This window comes from Scyliorhinus canicula, chromosome 4 (genome assembly GCF_902713615.1).
Source record: "Scyliorhinus canicula chromosome 4, sScyCan1.1, whole genome shotgun sequence".
Classification (NCBI taxonomy): Eukaryota; Metazoa; Chordata; class Chondrichthyes; order Carcharhiniformes; family Scyliorhinidae; genus Scyliorhinus; species Scyliorhinus canicula.
Window position 1 is genome coordinate 29,618,103 of NC_052149.1, and position 22,848 is coordinate 29,640,950.

Genomic DNA, 22,848 nt, shown 5'->3' on the forward strand with positions numbered 1-22,848 from the left:
CCAGGGATCATTCTTGTGAACCTCCTCTGGACACTTTCCAAGGCCAGCACATCCTTCCTTAGATACGGGGCCCAAAACCGGTCACAATACTCCAAATGGGGTCTGACCAGAGCCTTATACAGCCTCAGAAGTACATCCCTGATCTTGTATTCTAGCCCTCTCGACATGAATGCTAACATTGCATTTGCCTTCACAACTTCCGACTGGACCTGCACATTAACCTTAAGAGAATCGTGAACAAGGACTCCCAAGTCCCTTTGTGCTTCTGATTTCCTAAGCATTTCCCCATTTAGAAAATAGTCTATGCCTAAATTCCTCCTTCCAAAGTGCATAACCTCACACTTTTCCAAATTGTATTTAATTTGCTACTTCATTGCCCACTCTCCTAGCTTGTCCAAATCCTTCTGCAGCCTTGCTGTTTCCTCAATACTACCTGTGCCTCTACAGATCTTTGTTTCATCGGCAAACTTAGCAACAGTGCATTCAGTTCCTTCTTCCAGATCATTAATATATATGGTGAAAGGTTGTGGTCCCAGCACAGACGCCTGAGGCACACCACTAGTCACCGGCTGCCATCCCGAAAAAGACCCCTTTATTCCCACTCTCTGCCTTTTGCCTGTCAGCCAATCCTCTATCCATGCCAGGATCTTACCCTTAACACCATGGGCTTTTAGCTTATTTAACAGTCTCCTATGCAGCACCTTGTCAAAGGCCTTCTGGAAATCTAAATAAATCACGTCCACTGGTTCTCCTTTGTCTAACTTCCTTGTTACCTGCTTAAAGAACTCTAACAGATTTGTCAGACATGACTTCCCTTTGACAAAGCCGTGCTGACGCAGTCCTATTTTACAATGCACTTCCAATTACTTCGCGATCTCATCTTTAATAACAGACTCTAAAATCTTATCAATGATCAAAGTCAGGCTAACCAGCCTATAATTTCCCGTCTTCTGCCTCCCTCTCTTCTTAAACAGTGGTGTTACATTAGCCACTTTCCAGTCCTCTGGGACCCTTCCTGCTTCCAGTGATTCCTGAAAGATCATCACCAATGCCTCCACAGTTTCCTCAGCTTTTAGGACCCTGGGGTGGAGTCCATCCGGTCCAGGTGACTTATCCACCTTCAGACCTTTCAGTTCCCCAGACCTTCTGCTTAGTAATGGTCACTGCACTCACCTCTGCCCTCTGGTTCTCCATCACCTGCATGTGGTCTGCATCGGGGGCTCTTGCTGTAGGACCACTGTGCCCTGGGAGGGGAGTGCATGAGGTGGAGGGAGCAGACGACAATAGGGGGTGGGGGTGCAGGCCAACCCTCTGTGAGGAATAAAGTGACTGAGGCTTCACATGTATCAGGGCGTAGCATATTTTGATTGTGAACATTCAAAACCCTCATTGCCCTAGATCCAGATGTGCTCCCCCCCCCCCCCCCCCCCAGTGCCCGCTTAGGGATCCTCTATCTTGTTAAGCTTCCGCGCTCTGCTGCTACATCTAGCTATGTCCCCAGGATGCACATCAGACGGAGGGGCCTGGCGTCTGAGTGCCAAGGATGACCTACCAATGTCACTGGCATCACCGTGCCACCGTGTTCTACCCGCTGCCCTTGAGATGCGCCAATGTCAGGAGGGGGGAATTCGGGCGAGGTTGAGACCAGCACCATCTCCCTGGCAGAAGGCACCGGATAGACCTCCAGCGTTCCCCCCTCCCAAATGGTTCCTGTCGGGCACTGGAGGTCTCCCTGGAATGGAGTGGCAACTGAAGTGAGCTTCTGAGGCCTCTACAACATAGAGTCTAGCTGTCCCGGCGTCTCCCCGTTGTTTGCACCATGGTGTTGACAGCCGCGGTGATGCTCCTCAGTCACTGAGACATGCTCTGCATGGCCTTTACAATGTCCAGCTGTATCTAAGACATGTCCCTCAGTGTCTGGGACAAGCTGTCGAGACCCTCAGCCATGGTTATTACTGACTGAGCCATCTCTTGGACACCACTGCAGTCGCCATCCTGGCAGTGTTGGCCTTGGTGGCATGCATTGTTGGCATCATCTCCTGCGCCCATAGACTTTGGGACTCCTCCAATCGACTATGCACTCTTGGAATGTTGCTGACATCCCCTCCTGAATCTCCCTGCCATGCCCTAGCATCTGCATCAGCCCAGAGGCCCAGCATCTGACTGGGATCCAGCGTAGTCCTGGGATCCAGCAGACGCCCAACTGCTGTGCATCAGCAACTGTGTGGTATTCACCAGATTGTGACCCAGAAGCCAGCCCGCTAATCTTGCTCATTGAGGTGTGTGTGACTGCACTGATGGGAGGACAGCTTTGACACCTCGATGGTGGTTTCCTCGGCGCTGTCCTCCGAGGTGTTTTCTTGGGGGGGTGGGGGCAATCCCATCGGGTGAACAGGGTGCCATGTTGTAGTATCCACGGTGCCCAACAGCCTGGCCAGGTTGGCATCTCTGAAACGTGGAGCTGGCCTACATGCTGCCATGGTCCTGTGCTGTCTGGGAGTGAGTTCGGAGAGAGCAATTTATGAGCAGCTCCCCATTGTTAGTGGGGAGCCGCCAGGCATAGTCCAGGTGAATCAGCTGGTGGGACATCCAGTTCCGCCATAAAGCTTGTGGGGGATAATTTCCGGCACAAAGTGCCGTTAAATACAGGCTGTGGGCTCACCAGCTCGGCCATCAGGAAGCACCTGGGAATTCACGCCCGTTACGGCATTTCGAGCTTTTCCCGTGAAATCACACCCTCTGAGTCCGTATATACGAACGAGAGTAAAACATTCCTTCAGTCTGGCTCAATGCATAAATCCTTGACAAAGGTAGTAAGCAGTTTAAGGTAACGACTCTCATTTAGATATTGTAAGAACACAAGAATTGATTGAATGACACTCACCTGAACAATTTTATATAAAAATGCAAAGACGAGGGATGCATTTGCATTTCTCTTTGTCACTGCTACCACTTAGTGTTCAAGGTTAAAGAAATTAAATTGCAGAACAACACCTTAAGAAGCAGAACGGATGCTTTCCAGCAACAATAATATCTAATTTGTGGCTGATCAGATCCCCTCTCGGATATGGAAGGGAGGGAGGAACTCAAAAAAACAACCATCACCATATTGTTGGAGTTGCAGGTAGACCAGCTTGGTCAGAGGATTGACATTGTTTTATTTCTAGTTGGCAGGATGTGACGAGTAGTCCACCACTGGGCTCAGCGTTGGGGCCTCAACGCTTTACAATTTCTACAAATAACTTGGATGAAGGGACTGAAAGGATGGTTGCTAAATTTACTGATGACACAAAGATAGGTAGGAAAGTAAAATGTGAAGAGGACCCAAGGAAGCTACAAGAGATATACAGACAGAGTGAGTGGGCAAAGAGCTGGCAAATGGTAGTATAATGTGAAATTCACCATTTCGGCTGGAAAAATAAAAAAAAGCAGCAAATTATCTAAATGGTGACGGATTACAGAGTTCTGAGATGTTGAGGGATCTGGGTGTTATAGTGCATAAATATGAAGGTACAGCTAGTAATTATAATAGAACGTGATCATTTATTGTGAGGGGAATTGGATACAAAAGTAGGAGGTTATGCTTCGGTTATACAGGGGATTGGGGAGACCATGGTGGCACAGTGGTTAGCACTGCTGCTTCACAGCACCAAGGACCCGGGTTCAATTCCGGCCTTAGGTGACTGTGTGGAGTTTGCACATTCTCCCTGTATCTGAGTGGGTTTCCTCCGGGTGCTCCGGTTTCCTCCCACACTCCAAAGATGTGCAGGTTAGGTGGATTAGCCATGCTAAATTGCCCATTAGTGTCCAAAATGTTAAGTGGAGCTACTGGGTTACGGGGATAGGAACAGGGTGTAGGTAGGACACTCTTTTCAAGGATCGGTGTAGATTCAATGGGCCAAATGGCCTTCTTCCGCACTGTAAAAATTCTACACATCTGGAGTACTTTGTACAGTATTGGCCTTCCTATTTAAGGAAAGATGTAAATCCGGTGGAAATAGTTCAGAGAATGTTTACTGAACTAAAACCTGGAATGGATTGTTGTCCTACGAGGAAAGGTTGGACAGGCTAGGCTTGTTCCCGCTGGAGTTTTGAAGAGTAAGAGGCAACTTAATTGAAGCATGATCCTGAGGGGTCTTGACAGGGTGGACATGGCAAGGATATTTCCTCTTATCAGAGAATCTAGTACTAGGGACCACGGTATAAAAATAAGGACAGGGATTTTCCAGCCGAGTTGTGACAGGACCTGCCTTGGGAGGTTCAGCGGCCCAACCAAAATGTCCACTGACTTTCAGGGGAACTGGACAATCCTGGAGGTGGGGCTGACTAGAAAACCCAACGCATGTGGTCACTCATTTAAGACAGACAGAAGGAGAATTTCTTTTTCTCAGAGTCTCTGATTACTCTTCCTCAAAAAGATGACGGTGGCAGAGTCCTCGAATATTTTTAATGCAGATGCAGATAGATACTTGATAAGCAAGGGGGTGAAAGGTTATTGGGGGATAGGCGGGAATGTGGAGTTGCTGTTACAATCCAATCTTATTGAATGGCGGAACAGGCTTGTTGAAGGGATGAGTGGCCACAATTGCTCCTAAATTCATGTGTTCACATGAGGTGAGAAAGTATTGTTGCATACGTTAATGAATGAACGCTTAGCACATTCTATGACGTTTTTCTGTCTGGTATTTTAATGCTGGTGTTATATGACTGCTGGCAGTCAGAGTGAAACATTAAACTAGTGGGTAAAGCATCATCCACTGACATTGCCAATGGGAACATCAGGTTCACAGTAGTTTACAAATCATTCTTAATTTATGAATTACTTCAGAATTAAATTGGCAACTTAATATCTTGGGCTTATATCTCATCCAGGCCTTTACAAGTGAAGCAGCTGTCAGTTGAAATCACACTCTTACCCCCACCCCCTCCCACCCTCGGCCCCAAACCCAAGCAACCCCCAATTTTGATGTTTTTGCTGCCTATTATTCCCTGCAGCTAATTGAAGACACACCCCTTTTGTCAGGAAGTACGAAAACAGCTCTGACACTTCAACTACACGCCATTGCTATCAGCAGCGAACCCCACTCGCCCCACTGCTATAATCTGCCAGGTCTCCCTTCTTCTGGTTACATGCATGAGCATTCCAGGTGGACATTGCTAACTGCACATACCAAAACCCCGACCTCCACCCCACCTTCAATGTTAGACGTATTAGATGCTGTGGTGTGAAGAGACGAAAGTTCTGCTCCTTTTTTCACCAACACACTTTATTTCTTCCAACTGACTCGGCACAAAACTCTACACATCACCAGTCCCAGAGGCCACCTAAAGCCCCTTCACATATCAGTGTCAATCATTGGACACAACATAAATGAGACAACTAATTGCAATGTCTCTTAACCCATTACTTAACATTCCACAAGGGAACAAATCCAATAGCAGGTAAATTATCTGAAAAACCTTCCCTGATAAAAGTACGATACCCCTTTTGGTTAATCCTCCTGTGGATAAGGAGGCAGTACAGATTATTGTTCTTCAAGCAAGGGCTGCAGTACAGATTGCCTCTGATCCTTCAACCCACTTTGCCACACGTATGACGGGACAAGTAACCTCAGTGCTGCACGAGGCTATACAACAGATCCACCATGTTGCCAAACAAAATCCCCTCCAATATCACCCTCACACCCTGCTCTAAACCAGGGGGCTGCAAAAGAGATCTCCCCCATGCCAGATCCACCACTATGAAGGATACGATATAGGTTATTGTGCCTTATCCAGAGGAAGTGAACACGTCCATGGATGAGGAAGGGGGAACTGGTCCCCTCATCCTCCTTCTGCATCAGCATCGGCAGGAAGTAGTCAATTTCATTCATATCCACGTCACCCATGTAGTTTCTGCATATTAGAACCTGACAAATAAAACACAAAGTACATGAAATTAACATGGCTGGCAAAATATATTGAACATCTGCAGAGAATGAATTACAATTCGCAAGAATCCTGGAATTGTGGGAAAATGCAGCATGTAAGGAGTCATCTGGCCCATCACTAGCTCTTTGGTGGAGTTATTCAATTACTCCTGATCACCTGGAATGTTTTGCTCCTATTTCTTTCTCCTATTTTAAGTGTGGGGGGGGAAAAGAGATGTGAAATTGTGTAATGTTATAAACTATTAAGGATTACACCCCCAGGCATTACAAAATCCAAATGTTCATTCACAATTATGGATTGATGGATAATGTCAGATATTCTAGGATCATGGGATGTAGTATGGCATGCATGATGGACTGCAAACATACACCAATTATTTGAGCCCGAGCAATGGTCACATATCACTGACGTAGACCAAAAGAATTTTGAATAGTTAGTCCCATCAGGCACAAATAAACAGCTTAAAATTGTCATTTTGGATGGCATTATATCTAATTAATCTACCAATGTTACCCTTTTGGGAGAGGATGCATTATCAGTACCCCCCCCCCCCTCCCCACGACGTGTTTCTCGGCGGCAGGAGGTGTCCCGCCATTGGCCAGCGGCAGGGTCCTCTAGTCCCGCAGCTGTCGACGGGACAGGAAGATCCCACAGGCAACAACAGCCAGAAAATCACCACCAGAACTAGGCGACGCTATTTAAAAATGGTTAATTAATGGGTTAAGAGGCATTCCAATTAGTTGTCTCATTTATGTTAAGTATCCAATAATTGACACTGATACGTAAAGGGGTGGCCTTTGTGTCAGCTGATGTGATGATAGTGTTTTGTGCAGAGTCTGTTAAAGCGAGATAAAGGTGTTTGTGGAAAAGGAGCAGAACCTTTGACTCTTTATACAACAGCAGCTGATAACAAAAATAAGGGGTCTCCAATTAAAAACGAAATGAGGAGATTTTTTTTTCACTCAAATTCTGCGTAATTCTTTTCCCCAGAGAGAGTGGAGAAGTCAAGGTCACTGAAATATTTTAAGGCAGGGGTAGATATATTTGTGACTAACAAAGGAGTAAAAGGGTGTCAGGTGTAGGCAGGAAAGTGGTGTTGAGGCCACTGTTAAATTCAACCATCACCTTATTGAACAGCACTGCAGGCTCAAAGGGTCAAGTGACCTACTCTTGCTCCTAATTTGTACGCTAAGACAATTTGGAACATAATAACTAGGAGCAGGAGTAGGCCATCTGGCCTTCGAGCCTGCTCCGCCATTCAATGAGATCATGGCTGATCTTTTGTGGACTCAGCTCCACTTACCCGGCTGAACACTATAACCCTTTATTCCTTTATTCTTCAAAAAACTATCTATGTTTATCTTGAAAACATTTAATGAAGGAGCCTCAACTACTTTACTGGGCAGGAATTCCATAGATTCACAACCCTTTGGGTGAAGAAGTTCCTCCTAAACTCAGTCCTAAATCTACCTCCCCTTATTTTGAGGCTATGCCCCATAGTTCTGCTTTCACCCGCCAGTGGAAACAACCTCCCTGCATCTATCCTATCTATTCCCTTCATAATTTTATATGTTTCTATAAGATCCAACCCGCATCCTTCTAAATTCCACGAGTATTAGTCCCAGTCTACTCAACCTCTCCTCGTAATCCAACCCCTTCAACTCTGGGATTAACCTAGTTTAACCTAGTCTCTCCTTTGCAGCCATTTTGTACAGAAAATACCTCGAGTAGAAGTCTCGTGTAACTCCGTCAGAATGTCAGTCTCAGCCCGTGAGTTAATTTTGATGAAGTTGTAATTGAAATGAAATGAAAATTGCTTATTGTCACCAGTAGGCTTCAGTGAAGTTACTGTGCAAAGCCCCTAGTCGCCACATTCCGGCTCCTGTTCGGGGAGGCTGGTACGGGAATTGAACCGTGCTGGTGGCCTGCTTTAATAGCCAGCGATTTAGCCCAGTGTGTCAAACCAGCCCCTTGATTGTTCATCCTTAAGTCATTAATTTTTAAAACTATGTAGATATTCAAAATATAGAGAGCAGGTAGCAGCTCCTGCTGTGGCAGGTTATAATCTATTAGTAAGTATATTCAACCCATTTTAATTCAAAGATTAAATAAATTAAAGGATAGCACCATCTACTTGAAAGGCTGTTTTTTTACTTGCTGGTCATTGTGAAATCTACTCAAGTGCTGATTAGATCAGTCCTAGGTTTGCCCATCACCAGTTTGAATGTGTAGCTTCTTGTGTTCAATACAGTTCACACCCTAAAGTAATGTGCCAAGCGGCTAATGATGTGCTGAATGGTGCAATAGGTGTTATTAAACAGGAGGCCAGGAGCCTGATCACTGCTATTGCACAACATACTTCACAATGTCTTTCTGAATTGTCCTTGTATCTTTCAGGCACTAGGTTCATTATGGCTCCTATTATGACCAGGAAACCAGCAGTAGGAAGAACATAGATGTAATTAGAGTAACATAAAGGCTTCCCACGGAAGCAAACTATTTACATGGCCTAGTCCATTGGAGCAACCAACATGCTGGTCCCTGTTGGGCCGGCTTTTATGCTCAACCTCACGGGCCCAGCTGGGTGGGCCTCCACCCACTAGTGGGGAAGCTCAGATTCCATGAGCTCGACGGGGAGGGATCAATTATGATTTCTCTGTGGGGGTTATTACAGCCCAATAAAAAAAGCTAATGTGGTCGGAGTACCTAAACAGAGAACCTAAACAGCGGCTCCAGACATGCGAGTTGGATGACCAGCCATGATCATAATGAATGGCAGAGCAGACTCAAAGATCCAAATGGCCTCCTCCTGCTCTGATTTTCTGTTTCTATGTTTCTGATGCACCATTTAAAACAGGCGCTGCATGGACAGCTCGGCCATAACATTGTATCTTTTTCTCTAAGGGAACCACCTTTTTATGGGAACCACCTCTTTGACAAAGAGTTACCCAGACTCGAACCGTTAGCTCCGTTCTCTTTCCACAGGTGCTATCAGACCTGTTGAGATTGTCCAGTATTTTCTGTTTTTGTAGCAAATTCCAGCCTCTGCAGTAATTTACTTTCATCGTTTTGGTAAACGTACTGGGTGGAATTTAATGCTTGTGGACCGCCTTCCCACCCTGCTGCCAATTCTAATAATCTTTATTGTCACAAGTAGGCTTACATTGGCACTGCAACGAAGTTACTGTGAAAAGCCCTTTGTCGCCACATTCTGGCGCCTGTTCGGGTACACAGAGGGAGAATTCAGAATGCCCCAAATTTAAACATAGAGCATACAGTGCAGAAGGAGGCCATTTGGCCCATCGAGTCTGCACCGATCCACTTTAAGCCCTCACTTCCACCCTATCCCCGTAACCCAATAACCCCTCCTAACCTTTTTAGACGCCAAGGGCAATTTAGCACGTCCAATCCACCTAACCTGCATGTCTTTGGACTGTGGGAGGAAACCGCAGCACCCGGAGGAAACCCAGGCAGACATGGGGAGAACGTGCAGTCTCTGCACAGACAGTGAACCAAGCCGGAATCAAACCTGGGACCCTGGCGGTGTGAAGTGGCATGGCCCTCTGAGAGTTAACACCCTGTCCTTGCTGCCAACATCTTTCAAACCCCTCTGCCGTGACTCACCTGTGGCCTGGTGCCCTTGGTGATTCTAGGCCTCGAGTGGGTGCAGTACCAGCAGCAGTCATTGTGTCCTCCCCGCCATAGCGTCACTGAGCAATGAAGAGCTCCTGGCCTCTGATTTGCCGGAAATTCTCAGCAAGTGGCTCATCCACCCCTGACATTCATAATCCCAGGAAAAGCCCACCCAGAGCTCAGATTGGCACATAATGTGCCGGGCCTTTCTTAAAAGAGGTGCCAAGGGCTCTCGTCTGCTCTCTACCCAGCGAGTGAGACTTCTCGTGCCTCCATTAAATACTGTTCACCTTGCTCAATTGTTTTTTTCGTTTCCATTGATTCTTTGATATTCTGCTGTTTTCAACACTATTCAGAGCTTCTTAAAGCTGCACGCTTTTGAAATATATAGTTTGAAATTGGGGTGGGTTCTATAATGGGGGTGGGTTGGGTCTTAAGAACCCACCAGATTTCTTTAAACTATAACCATTCAGTTAAAAATCTAGTTAGATTGGTCAAAATTCATGTAACTTTGACACCCGTACACACCACCGTCATCAATATAATCCTCTTCACGAACAAATAACTCTTCTGTTCACATGAACGTGCAACTAGTCTATGACTACAGGTGTGGAAGCTTGCACTCTAATGGAAAATGCAATGATTATACCATCTTACAGCTGTCTACAACGTCACCATTATTTTAAAGATCAGGAGGGTTGGATGGAAGAATTCCAGGGAATATAGGCTATCTACTGCAGTCATGGTTCCTAACTAGAATCATAGAATTTTTAAAAAATTAATAATAATAATCTTTATTACTGTCACAAGTAGGCTTACATTATCACTGCAATGAAGTTAGTGAAAATCCTCTAGTCGCTACACTCCGGCGCCTGTTTGGGTACAGAGAGGAAGGATTTAGAATGTCCAATTCACCTAACAAGCACGTCTTTTGGGACTTGTGGGAGGAAACTGGAGCACCCAGAGGAAACCCACGCAGACGCGGAGAGAATATGCAGGCTCTGCACAGACAGTGACCCAAGCCAGGAATCAAACCCGGGTCCCAGGCGCTGTGAAGCAACAGTGCTAACCAATGTGCTACTGTGCCACCCCTAGCTTTCACCAGATTATTTCATGAGATGTGGGGGTCGCGGCTCAGCAAGCATCTATCGTCCATCCCTAATTGCCCTTCAGAAGGTGGTGAACAGCCTTCTTGAAGTGCTGCCGTCCGTATGGTGTATGTACACCCAGAGTGCTGTTAGGTTACTGTAATAGATTGCACACTGCAGACTTTGCCAGGGTATTTATTCACAAGGTAAAGTGGCACAAAGGCTGCCCTGGAGCAGCTGCCCCCCAGTCCTTACATGCTTACTACATGGCACATGCTTACTACATGGATTCCAGACGTATTCTGCCTGATAATTTACTGTAAACACTAGTGTCCTTAACTGCATCACTGACTTTTGACTCTAGCTTAAAGAAATGAAATGAAAATCGCTTATTGTCACGAGTAGGCTTCAATGAAGTTACTGTGAAAAGCCCCTAGTCGCCACATTCCAGCGCCTGTCCGGGGAGGCTGGTACGGGAATCGAACCGTGCTGCTGGCCTGCTTGGTCTGCTTTAAAAGCCAGCAATTTAGCCAAGTGAGCTAAACCAGCCCCAGCTTAAAGCACATTCATCCAATAAATTCTTTATTCCCAGATCTTTCCTATGAATAAACTCTTCTGGTTCATTTGAGCCCCGCTTTTGAAGCACAGGCGCATTTGTATTCGGAGCAGAAGTAAGAAATTTAGCATTTTGAGCCTGTTCCGCCATTCAATCAGAATGTGGCTGATCTCTTCCTGGTCTCAAAACCACCTCCCTGCCTGTACCCCATGTCCATTTAACCCATTACAAAATCAGAAATATTTCTACCTCCTTCTTGAAACCATTTAATGATTCAGATTCTACTGCATTATGGGGCAGTGAGTTCCACAAATTCAAAAGCTAGCACTTTTCCAGGAGACACATCCGGAGTGAGACTCATCCAGAGTGGGGATTGAAACTTGGTAATTTGGTGCAGTGAGGTAATTCGGTGCAGAGTGCGAGGAGGTGCTTTTTAACCCTGGTAAGTGACTGGTAAGTAGTCTCTCTTTTTCTTTTCATTGTCTAATTTATTTATTTTAATTTGAAATTCTAGTTGTTTAAGTTTACCAAGGGTTTAAGACATGGCAGGAGATCCCAGACCCGTGTCATGCTCCTCGTGTGCGATGTGGGAGCTCAGGGACACGTCCACTGTCCCTGGCTCCTTCACGAGCAAGAAGTGTGTTCAGTTGCAACTCTTGTTAGACCGCTTGACGGCTCTGGAGCTGCGGATGGACTCACTTTGGAGCATCCGCGATGCTGAGGAGGTCGTGGATAGCACGTTTAGCGAGTTGGTCACACCGCAGGTGAAGGTTACTGAGGGAGATAGAAAATGGGTGACCAAAAGAAAGAGCAAGAGTAGGAAGGCAGTGCAGGTGTCCCCTGCGGTCATCTCCCTGCAAAACAGATATACCGCTTTGGATACTGTTGAGGGAGATGGCTCACCAGGGGAGGGCAGCAGCAGCCAGGTTCATGGCACCGTGGCTGGCTCTGCTGCACAGCAGGGCAGGAAGAAAAATGGCAGGGCTATGGTGATAGGGGACTCGATCGTAAGGGGAATAGACAGGCGGTTCTGTGGACGCAATCAAGACTCCAGGATGGTATGTTGCCTCCCTGGTGCAAGGGTCAAGGATGTCTCGGAGCGGCTGCAGGACATTCTGGGGGGGGGGGGGGGGGGGGGGGGAGGGTGAACAGCCAGCTGTCGTGGTGCACATAGGCACCAACGATATAGGTAAAAAACGGGATGAGGTCCTACAAGCGGAATTCAGGGAGTTAGGAGTTAAACTAAAAAGTAGGACCTCAAAGGTAGTAATCTCAGGATTGCTACAGTGCCACGAGCTAGTCAGAGTAGGAATGTCAGGATAGATAGGATGAATGCGTGGCTCGAGAGATGGTGCAAGAGGGAGGGATTCAAATTCCTGGGGCATTGGGACCGGTTCTGGGGGAGGTGGGACCAGTACAAACCGGACGGTCTGCACCTGGGCAGGACTGGAACCGATGTCCTAGAGCTGTTGGGGAGGGTTTAAACTAATGTGGCAGGGGGATGGGAACCGATGCAGGAAGTTGGAAGGTAGTAAAACAGGGACAGAAGCAAAAGGAAGTAAGGGGAAAAGTGCAAGGCAGCGAAGACATAGTCAAAAATCTAAAAGGGCGACAGTACAAGGCACAGTGACTGAGGGGAGCTCAGTGAATAGGCCCAGTAATAACAAAAGGAATAAAACTGGAGATGTTAAGATTCAAAACAGAGGTAAAAAAACCAACATAAGTGTACTTTACCTGAATGCTCGTAGTATTCGGAATAAAGTAAATGAGTTGATGGCACAAATCATCGTAAATGACTATGATTTAGTGGCCATTACTGAAACATGGTTAAAGGATGGTCACGACTGGGAGTTAAATATCCGAGGGTATCAAACTATTCGGAAGGACAGAGTGGATGGTAAGGGAGGTGGTGTTGCTCTGTTATTTAAGGAAGACATCCGGGCAATAGTAAGGGATGACATCGGTGCTATGGAGGATAAGGTTGAATCCATTTGGGTGGAAATCAGGAATAGTAAGGCGAAAAAGTCACTGATAGGAGTAGTCTATCGGCCACCAAATAGTTACGATATGGTGGGGCAGGCAATAAACAAAGAAATAACTGATGCATGTAGAAATGGTACAGCAGTTATCATGGGGGATTTTAATCTACATGTCGATTGGTTTAACCAGGTCGGTCAAGGCAACCTTGAGGAGGAGTTTATAGAATGTATCCGCGATAGTTTCCTAGAACAGTATGTAATGGAACCTATGAGGGAACAAGCGGTCCTAGATCTTGTCCTGTGTAATGAGACAGGACTGATTCATGATCTCATAGTTAGGGATCCTCTCGGAAGGAGCGATCACAATATGGTGGAATTTAAAATACAGATGGAGGGTGAGAAAGTAAAATCAAATACTAGTGTTTTGTGTTTAAACAAAGGAGATTACAAGGGGATGAGAGAAGAACTAGCTAAGGTAGACTGGGAGCTAAGACTTTATGGTGGAACAGTTGAGGAACAGTGGAGAACCTTCCAAGCGATTTTTCACAGTGCTCAGCAAAGGTTTATACCAACAAAAAGGAAGGACAGAAGAAAGAGGGAAAATCGACCGTGGATATCTAAGGAAATAAGGGAGAGTATCAAATTGAAGGAAAAAGCATATAAAGTGGCAAAGATTGCTGGGAGATTAGAGGACTGGGAAATCTTTAGGGGGCAACAGAAAGCTACTAAAAAAGCTATAAAGAAGAGTAAGATAGAGTATGAGAGTAAACTTGCTCAGAATATAAAAACAGACAGTGAAAGTTTTTACAAATATATAAGACAAAAAAGAGTGGCTAAGGTAAATATTGGTCCTTTAGAGGATGAGAAGGGAGTTTTAATAATGGGAAATGAGGAAATGGCTGAGGAACTGAACAGGTTTTTTGGGTCGGTCTTCACAGTGGAAGACACAAATAACATGCCAGCGACTGATAGAAATGAGGCTATGACAGGTGAGGACCTTGAGAGGATTGTTATCACTAAGGTTGGAGTGATGGGCAAGCTAATGGGGCTAAAGGTAGACAAGTCTCCTGGCCCTGATGGAATGCATCCCAGAGTGCTAAAAGAGATGGCTAGGGAAATTGCAGATGCACTAGTGATAATTTACCGAAATTCACTAGACTCTGGGGTGGTCCCGGTGGATTGGAAATTAGCAAACGTGACGCCACTGTTTAAAAAAGGAGGTAGGCAGAAAGCAGGAAATTATAGGCCAGTGAGCTTAACTTCGGTAGTAGGGAAGATGCTGGAATCTATCATCAAGGAAGAAATTGCAAGGCATCTGGATACAAATTGTCCCATTGGGCAGACGCAGCATGGGTTCGTAAAGGGCAGGTCATGCCTAACTAATTTAGTGGAATTTTTTGAGGACATTACCAGTGCAGTAGATAACGGGGAGCCGATGGATGTGGTATATCTGGATTTCCAGAAAGCCTTTGACAAGGTGCCACACAAAAAGTTGCTGCATAAGATAAAGATGCATGGCATTAAGGGTAAAGTAGTAGCATGGATAGAGGATTGGTTAATTAATAGAAAGCAAAGAGTTGGGATAAATGGGTGTTTCTCTGGTTGGCAATCAGTAGCTAGTGGTGTCCCTCAGGGATCCGTATTGGGCCCACAATTGTTCACAATTTACATAGATGATTTGGAGTTGGGGACCAAGGGCAATGTGTCCAAGTTTGCAGATGACACTAAGATGAGTGGTAAAGCGAAAAGTGCAGAGGATACTGGAAGTCTGCAGAGGGATTTGGATAGGTTAAGTGAATGGGCTAGGGTCTGGCAGATGGAATACAATGTTGACAAATGTGAGGTTATCCATTTTGGTAGGAATAACAGCAAACGGGATTATTATTTAAACGATAAAATATTAAAGCATGCCGCTGTTCAGAGAGACTTGGGTGTGCTAGTGCATGAGTCACAGAAGGTTGGTTTACGAGTGCAACAGGTGATTAAGAAGGCAAATGGAATTTTGTCCTTCATTGCTAGAGGGATGGAGTTTAAGACTAGGGAGGTTATGTTGCAATTGTATAAGGTGTTAGTGCGGCCACACCTGGAGTATTGTGTTCAGTTTTGGTCTCCTTACTTGAGAAAGGACGTACTGGCGCTGGAGGGTGTGCAGAGGAGATTCACTAGGTTAATCCCAGAGCTGAAGGGGTTGGATTATGAGGAGAGGTTGAGTAGACTGGGACTGTACTCGTTGGAATTTAGAAGGATGAGGGGGGATTTTATAGAAAAATTTAAAATTATGAAGGGAATAGATAGGATAGATGCGGGCAGGTTGTTTCCACTGGCGGGTGAAATCAGAACTAGGGGGCATAGCCTCAAAATAAGGGGAAGTAGATTTAGGACTGAGTTTAGGAGGAACTTCTTCACCCAAAGGGTTGTGAACCTATGGAATTCCTTGCCCAGTGAAGCAGTTGAGGCTCCTTCATTACATGTTTTTAAGGTAAAGATAGATAGTTTTTTGAAGAATAAAGGGATTAAGGGTTATGGTGTTCGGGCCAGAAAGTGGAGCCGAGTCCACAAAAGATCAGCCATGATCTAATTGAATGGCGGAGCAGGCTCGAGGGGCCAGATGGCCTACTCCTGCTCCTAGTTCTTATGTTCTTATGTTCTTATCACCCTCTGCGAGAAGTAGATCCTGCTGAAATGAATGAAAATCGCTTATTGTCACGAGTAGGCTTCAATTAAGTTACTGTGAAAAGCCGCTAGTCGCCACATTCCGGCGCCTGCCCGGGGAGGCTGGTACGGGAATTGAACCATGCTGCTGGTCAATTGGTTTGCATTAAAAGACAGCGATTTAGCCCAGTGAGCTAAACCAGCCCCAGTATCTCAGTTTTAAATCTACCGCCTCAGCCCTTGACCCTGTCCAACAGGTACGAGGCACTTGCTCCCTGTGTGGATGGCAAACAGGGCTGCAGGAAGGATGAGTCAGCTGACCAAGGCACCATGGTTCAGCAGGCCATTCAAGGGGAGGAAGTAAATAGGCAAGTTATAGTTGTAGGGGATTCTATTATCAGAGGGATAGATAGTATCCTTTGTGAGCAGGATAGAGGGTCCCGCATGGTATGTTGCCTGCCCGGTGCTAGGGTGCGGGACATCTCTGACCGGCTTGAAAGGATATTGGAGAGGGAGGGGGAGGATCCAGTTGTTGTGCTCCATGTCGGTACCAACAACTTAGGCAAGTCTAGGAAAGAGGACCTGTTTAGAGATTATAAAGAGTTAGGATTCAAATTAAAAAACAGGTCCTCAAGGGTTATAATCTCCGGATTACTGCCCGAGCCACGTGCAAATTGGCATGGTGAGGCAAGAATAAGGGAAGTTAACACGTGGCTGAAAGAGTGGTGTGGGAAAGAGGGGTTCCTTTTCATGGGACACTGGCATCAGTTTTGGGACAGGTGGGACCTATACCGTTGGGATGGTCTCCACCTGAACCGAGCTGGGACCAGTGTTCTGGCAAAAAGAGTAAATAGGGTGGTCAATAGGACTTTAAACTAGAGATTGGGGGGGGGGGAGGGAAAGTCAGGGAACGAAGAGGTGAAGGGATCAGTGGGAAGCGTAGCTGCTTAGGATTACAAAAAATCAGGAAAAGACAGAGCTCAGGAGAGGTTACGATAGTCCCCATCTCACAAAATATGACACAGTGTATGGAAAGGCTCAGTAAACCAAGGTCCACCACACTAAGAAAACAAAAAGGGACAGTCTATAGGGAATTAAAGGTGCTATATTTAAATGCCCGCAGTGTACGGAACAAGGTAGATGAGCTTGTGGCCCAGATTGTGACTGGCAGGTATGATGTGGTAGGCATCACAGAGACGTGGTTGCAGGGGGTTCAGGACTGGCAGTTAAACATCCAGGGATTTACAACCTATCGAAAAGACAGAGAGGTGGGTAGAGGGGGCGGGGTTGCCTTGTTAATTAGAAATGAAATTAAATCAATAGCACTAAACGACATAGGGTCAGACGATGTGGAGTCTGTGTGGGTAGAGTTGAGGAACCACAAAGGCAAAAAAAACATAATGGGAGTTATGTACAGGCCTCCTGACAGTGGTCAGGACCAGGGGCACAAAATGCACCACGAAATAGAAAGGGCATGTCAGAAAGGCAAGGTCACAGTGATCATGGGGGACTTCAATATGCAGGTGGACTGGGTAAATAATGTTGCCAGTGGACCCAAAGAAAGGGAATTCATTGAATGTTTACAGGATGGCTTTTTGGAACAGCTTGTGATGGAGCCCACGAGGGAACAGGCTATTCTGGACTTAGTGTTATGTAATGAGCCAGAATTGATAAAAGATCTTAAAGTAAGGGAACACTTAGGAAGCAGTGATCATAATATGGTAGAATTCAGTCTGCAATTTGAAAGAAAGAAGGTAGAATCAGATGTAAAGGTTTTACAGTTAAATAAAGGTAATTACAGGCGCATGAGGGAGGAACTGACGAAAATCGACTGGAAGCAGAGCCTAGTGGGAAAGACAGTAGAACAGCAATGGCAGGAGTTTCTGGGAGTAATTGAGGACACAGTGCAGAGGTTCATCCCAAAGAAAAGAAAGGTTATCAGAGGGAGGATTAGGCAGCCATGGCTGACAAAGGAAGTCAGGGAATGCATCAAGGCAAAAGAGAGAGCCTATAATGTGGCAAAGAGTAGTGGGAAGTCAGAAGATTGGGAAGGCTACAAAAACAAACAGAGGATAACAAAGAGAGAAATAAGGAAGGAGAGGATCAAATATGAAGGTAGGCTAGCCAGTAACATTAGGAATGATAGTAAAAGTTTCTTTAAATACATTAAAAACAAACGGGAGGCAAAAGTAGACATTGGGCCGCTCCAAAATGGCGCTGGTAATCTAGTGATGGGAGACAAGGAAATAGCTGAGGAACTTAATAAGTACTTTGCGTCAGTCTTCACAGTAGAAGACATGAGTAATATCCCAACAATTCAGGAAAGTCAGGGGGCAGAGTTGAATATGGTTGCCATCACGAAGGAGAAGGTGCTAGAGAAACTAAAAGGTCTGAAAATTGATAAATCTCCGGGCCCAGATGGGCTACATCCTAGAGTTCTAAAGGAGATAGCTGAAGAAATAGTGGAGGCGTTAGTTATGATCTTTCAAAAGTCACTGGAATCAGGGAAAGTCCCAGAGGATTGGAAAATCGCTGTTGTAACCCCCCTGTTCAAGAAGGGAACAAGAAAAAAGATGGAAAATTATAGGCCAATTAGCCTAACCTCGGTTGTTGGCAAAATTCTAGAATCCATCGTTAAGGATGAGATTTCTAAATTCTTGGAAGTGCAGGGTCGGATTAGGACAAGTCAGCATGGATTTAGTATGGGGAGGTCGTGCCTGACAAACCTGTTAGAGTTCTTTGAAGAGATAACAAATAGGTTAGACCAAGGAGAGCCAATGGATGTTATCTATCTTGACTTCCAAAAGGCCTTTGACAAGGTGCCTCACGGGAGACTCCTGAGTAAAATAAGGGCCCATGGTACTCGAGGCAAGGTACTAACATGGATTGACGATTGTCTGTCAGACAGAAGGCAGAGAGTTGGGATAAAAGGTTCTTTTTCGGAATGGCAACCGGTGACAAGTGGTGTCCCGCAGGGTTCAGTGTTGGGGCCACAGCTGTTCTCTTTATATATTAACGACCTAGATGACGGGACTGGGGGCATTCTGGCCAAGTTTGCCGATGATACAAAGATAGGTGGAGGGGCAGGTAGTATTGAGGAGGTGGGGAGGCTGCAGAAAGATTTAGACAGTTTAGGAGAATGGTCCAAGAAGTGGCTGATGAAATTCAACGTGGGCAAGTGCGAGGTCTTGCACTTTGGAAAAAAGAATAGAGGCATGGACTATTTTCTAAACGGTGACAAAATTCATAATGCTAAAGTGCAAAGGGACTTGGGAGTCCTAGTCCAGGATTCTCTAAAGGTAAACTTGCAGGTTGAGTCCGTAATTAAGAAAGCAAATGTAATGTTGTCATTTATCTCAAGAGGCTTGGAATATAAAAGCAGGGATGTACTTCTGAGGCTTTATAAAGCACTAGTTAGGCCCCATTTAGAATACTGTGAGCAATTTTGGGCCCCATACCTCAGGAAGGACATACTGGCACTGGAGCGGGTCCAGCGGAGATTCACACGGATGATCCCAGGAATGGTAGGCCTAACATACGATGAACGTCTGAGGATCGTGGGATTATATTCATTGGAGTTTAGGAGGTTGAGGGGAGATCTAATAGAAACGTACAAGATAATGAATGGCTTGGATAGGATGGACGTAGGGAAGTTGTTTCCATTAGCAGGGGAGACTAGGACGCGGGGGCACAGCCTTAGAATAAAAGGGAGTCACTTTAGAACAGAGATGAGGAGAAATTTCTTCAGCCAGAGAGTGGTAGGTCTGTGGAATTCATTGCCACAGAGGGCGGTGGAGGCCGGGACATTGAGTGTCTTTAAGACAGAAATTGATAAATTCTTGATTTCTCGAGGAATTAAGGGCTATGGGGAGAGAGCGGGTAAATGGAGTTGAAATCAACCATGATTGAATGGTGGAGTGGACTCGATGGGCCGAATGGCCTTACTTCCACTCCTATGTCTTATGGTCTTATATATGTCCTCTCGTTCTAGATTTCCCCACAAGGGGGAACATTTGGTCTACATTTACTTTATCAGTCTCTCTTAGTATTTTATACACGTCAACCAGATCCCCTCTCTATTCTTGTAAACTCCAGCAAGTATAAGCCCAAACTGTTCAATCTCTCCTCATATGTCAACTCTTTCAATCCCAAAATCAATTTGGTGGCATTGAAGGCAGTTCTTCTGAACTTCCTCAAATAAGGAGACCAAAACTAGACTCCAGATGTGGTCTCACCAACACCCTATACAATTGCAACAACACTATTTACTTTTATGCTCCAGTCCTTTTGCAATAAATGCTAACATTCCATTTGCCTTTTTTTATTACATGCTGTACCTGCAGAACGACTTTGTGATTCATGAATAAAGGCACCCAGATCTCTCTGCTCAGACGCATTTGGAATCTGCTTTCCATTTAGATAATTATTTGCCTTTTTACTTTTTCAGCCAAAATGGATAACCTCACACTTATCCACATTAAACTCCATCTGCCAAATTTTGGCCCATTCTCCCAGCCTATCTATATCCGTCTTTAAACTCTATCTCCTCTTCACGGCTGGCTTTTCCACCTGTATTTGTATCATCTGCAAATTTTGCTCTGTCCCTGCTTACAGATCAAGATTGTAAACAGTTGAGGTCAGAGGACTGACGGCATCCCGCGAGGTATAGTTCACCATCCAGAGAAGGACCTATTTAACCAGACCCTCTGCTTTCTGTCAGTCAGCTAATCCTGAATCCAATCTAGCACTCTACCCCCAATCTCCTGTGATCGCATCTTCTGGATCAGTCTTTTATACAGCACCTTGTCAAACGCCTTCTGGAAGCCTAGATATACCACATCCACAGGTTCCCCATTCCATCTTGCTGTTTCTACAGCATTCACAGATTATGCCACCCTTTTTAAACTAATATTTGTTTATTGGTATTAATTTTAATCTGCCATTGTTCTGCTCATCTAATAGAACAGAATTTACAGTGCAGAATATTTTCTGTCCAATTCCAATTTTCTTCCAGCACCTAGTGGAGCACTAAGGAAGACTTTTGTCTGGTTCCATAACTAGTGAGTCCGTCACCAGTGTCTTTTTAAAATTCATTTATGGGATGTGGGCACTGGTTAGGCCAGCATTTATTGCCCAACCCTAGTTGTCTTCAGAAGGTGGTGATGAGTTGCCTTCTTGAACCACTGCAGTCCTTGAGGGGTAGGTTCACCCACTGTGCTGTTAGGGATGGAGTTCCAGGATGTTGCCCCAGTGAAGGAACGGCAATATATTTCCAAGTCACGGCTGGGAGTGACTTGGAGGGGAACCTCCAGGTGATGGGGTTCGCAGGTATCTGCTGCTCTTGTCCTTCCAGATGGTCGTGGTCATGTGTTTGGAAGGTTCTGTTGGGAGGAACTTTGGTGAGTTACTGCAGTGCATCTTCACACAGTTGCCACTGTTCGTCATTGGTGGAGGGTTTGAATGTTTGTGGAAAGAAGAGCAATCAAGTGGGCTGGTTTGTCTTGGTTGGTGTCGAGATTCTTGAGTGTTGTTGGAGCTGCACTCATCTAGACAAGTGGAGAGTACCATTACAGTCCTGGCTTGTGCCTTGTAGACGGTGGACAGGTTTGTTGGGTTTGGGGGTGGGTGGGGGGGGGGGTCGTGAGGCGAGTTACTCGGCGTAGGATTTGAGGAACATCACTCTATATCAAGCATGGCTCACCAGGAGTCTCTCTCGCTCTTACTGCCAGCCATATGTGTCTGCTTCAATGCAAGGAGTGTCAGGAATAAGGGAGATGAACTTAGAGCATGGATCAGTACTTGGAACTACGATGTTGTGGCCATTACGGAGACATGGATTTCACAAGGTCAGGAATGGTTGTTAGATGTTCCAGGGTTTAGATTTTTTAAGAAGAATAGGAAGGGAGGTAAAAGAGGAGGGGGAGTGGCACTGTTAATTAGGGAGTGCATCACAGCTGCAGAAAAGGAGGTAGTCGAGGAGGGTTTGTCTGCTGAGTCAGTATGGGTGGAAGTCAGAAACAAGAAAGGAGCAGTCACTTTATTGGGAGTTTTCTATAGACCCCCCCAATAGCAGCTAGAAAGATAAAGGAACAGATTGGGCTGCAGATCCTGGAAAGATGCAGAAGTAACAGAGTTGTTGTCATGGGTGACTTCAACTTCCCTACATTGACTGGAACCTCCTGAATGCAAATGGTTTGGATGGAGCAGATTTTGTCAGGTGTGTACAGGAAAGATTCCTGGCTCAATATGTGGATAGGCTGATTTGGTGGGAGGCCATATTGGATTTGGTGCTTGGCAACGAACCAGACCAGGCATCAGATATCTCGGTGGGAGAGCATTTCGGTGAAAGTGACCACAACTCCGACTTGGGGGGAGGCCATATTGGATTTGGAGCTTGGCAACGAACCAGGCCAGGTGTCAGATATCTCAGTGGGAGAGCATTTCGGTGACAGTGACAACAACTCCGACTAGGGGGGAGGCCATATTGGATTTGGTGCTTGGCAACGAACCAGGCCAGGTGTCAGATATCTCAGTGGGAGAGCATTTCAGTGACAGTAACCACAACTCCTTGACATTTACCATAGTCATGGAGAGGGATAGGAACAGACAGTACGGGAAGGTATTTAGTTGGGGGGGGGGGGGGGGGGGGGGGGAGAAATTATACTGCTATTAGACAGGAGCTGAGGAGCATAAAGTGGGAACAGTTGTTCTCGGGGAAATGCACAACAGCAATGTGGGGGTTGTTTCATAGAATTTCATAGAATTTACAGTGCAGAAGGAGGCCATTCGGCCCATCGAGTGTGCACCGGCTCTTGGAAAGAGCACCCTACCTCCACCCTATCCCCATAACCCAGTAACCCCACCTAACACGAAGGGCAATTTGGACCCTACGGGCAATTTATCATGGCCAATCCACCTAACCTGCACATCTTTGGACTGTGGGAGGAAACCGGAGCACCCGGAGGAAACCCACGCACACACGGGGAGAACGTGCAGACTCCACACAGAC

At 45.8% G+C, this 22,848-nt stretch overlaps 1 protein-coding gene across 2 annotated transcripts in view; it reads right to left on the bottom strand.

The window, feature by feature from the left end:
* LOC119964452 (AP-1 complex subunit mu-1-like) overlaps positions 1-22,848 on the bottom strand; it is a 93,280-nt gene that overhangs the window by 47,342 nt on the left and 23,090 nt on the right. For both annotated transcript variants that reach the window (XM_038793956.1, XM_038793957.1), the window contains exons 2-3: positions 5,753-5,909; positions 2,885-2,952 (exon numbers count right to left, since the gene is read on the bottom strand). In XM_038793956.1, coding sequence (XP_038649884.1) covers positions 2,885-2,952; positions 5,753-5,909 — 225 coding nt within the window. The remainder of the gene's footprint in view (positions 1-2,884; positions 2,953-5,752; positions 5,910-22,848) is intronic.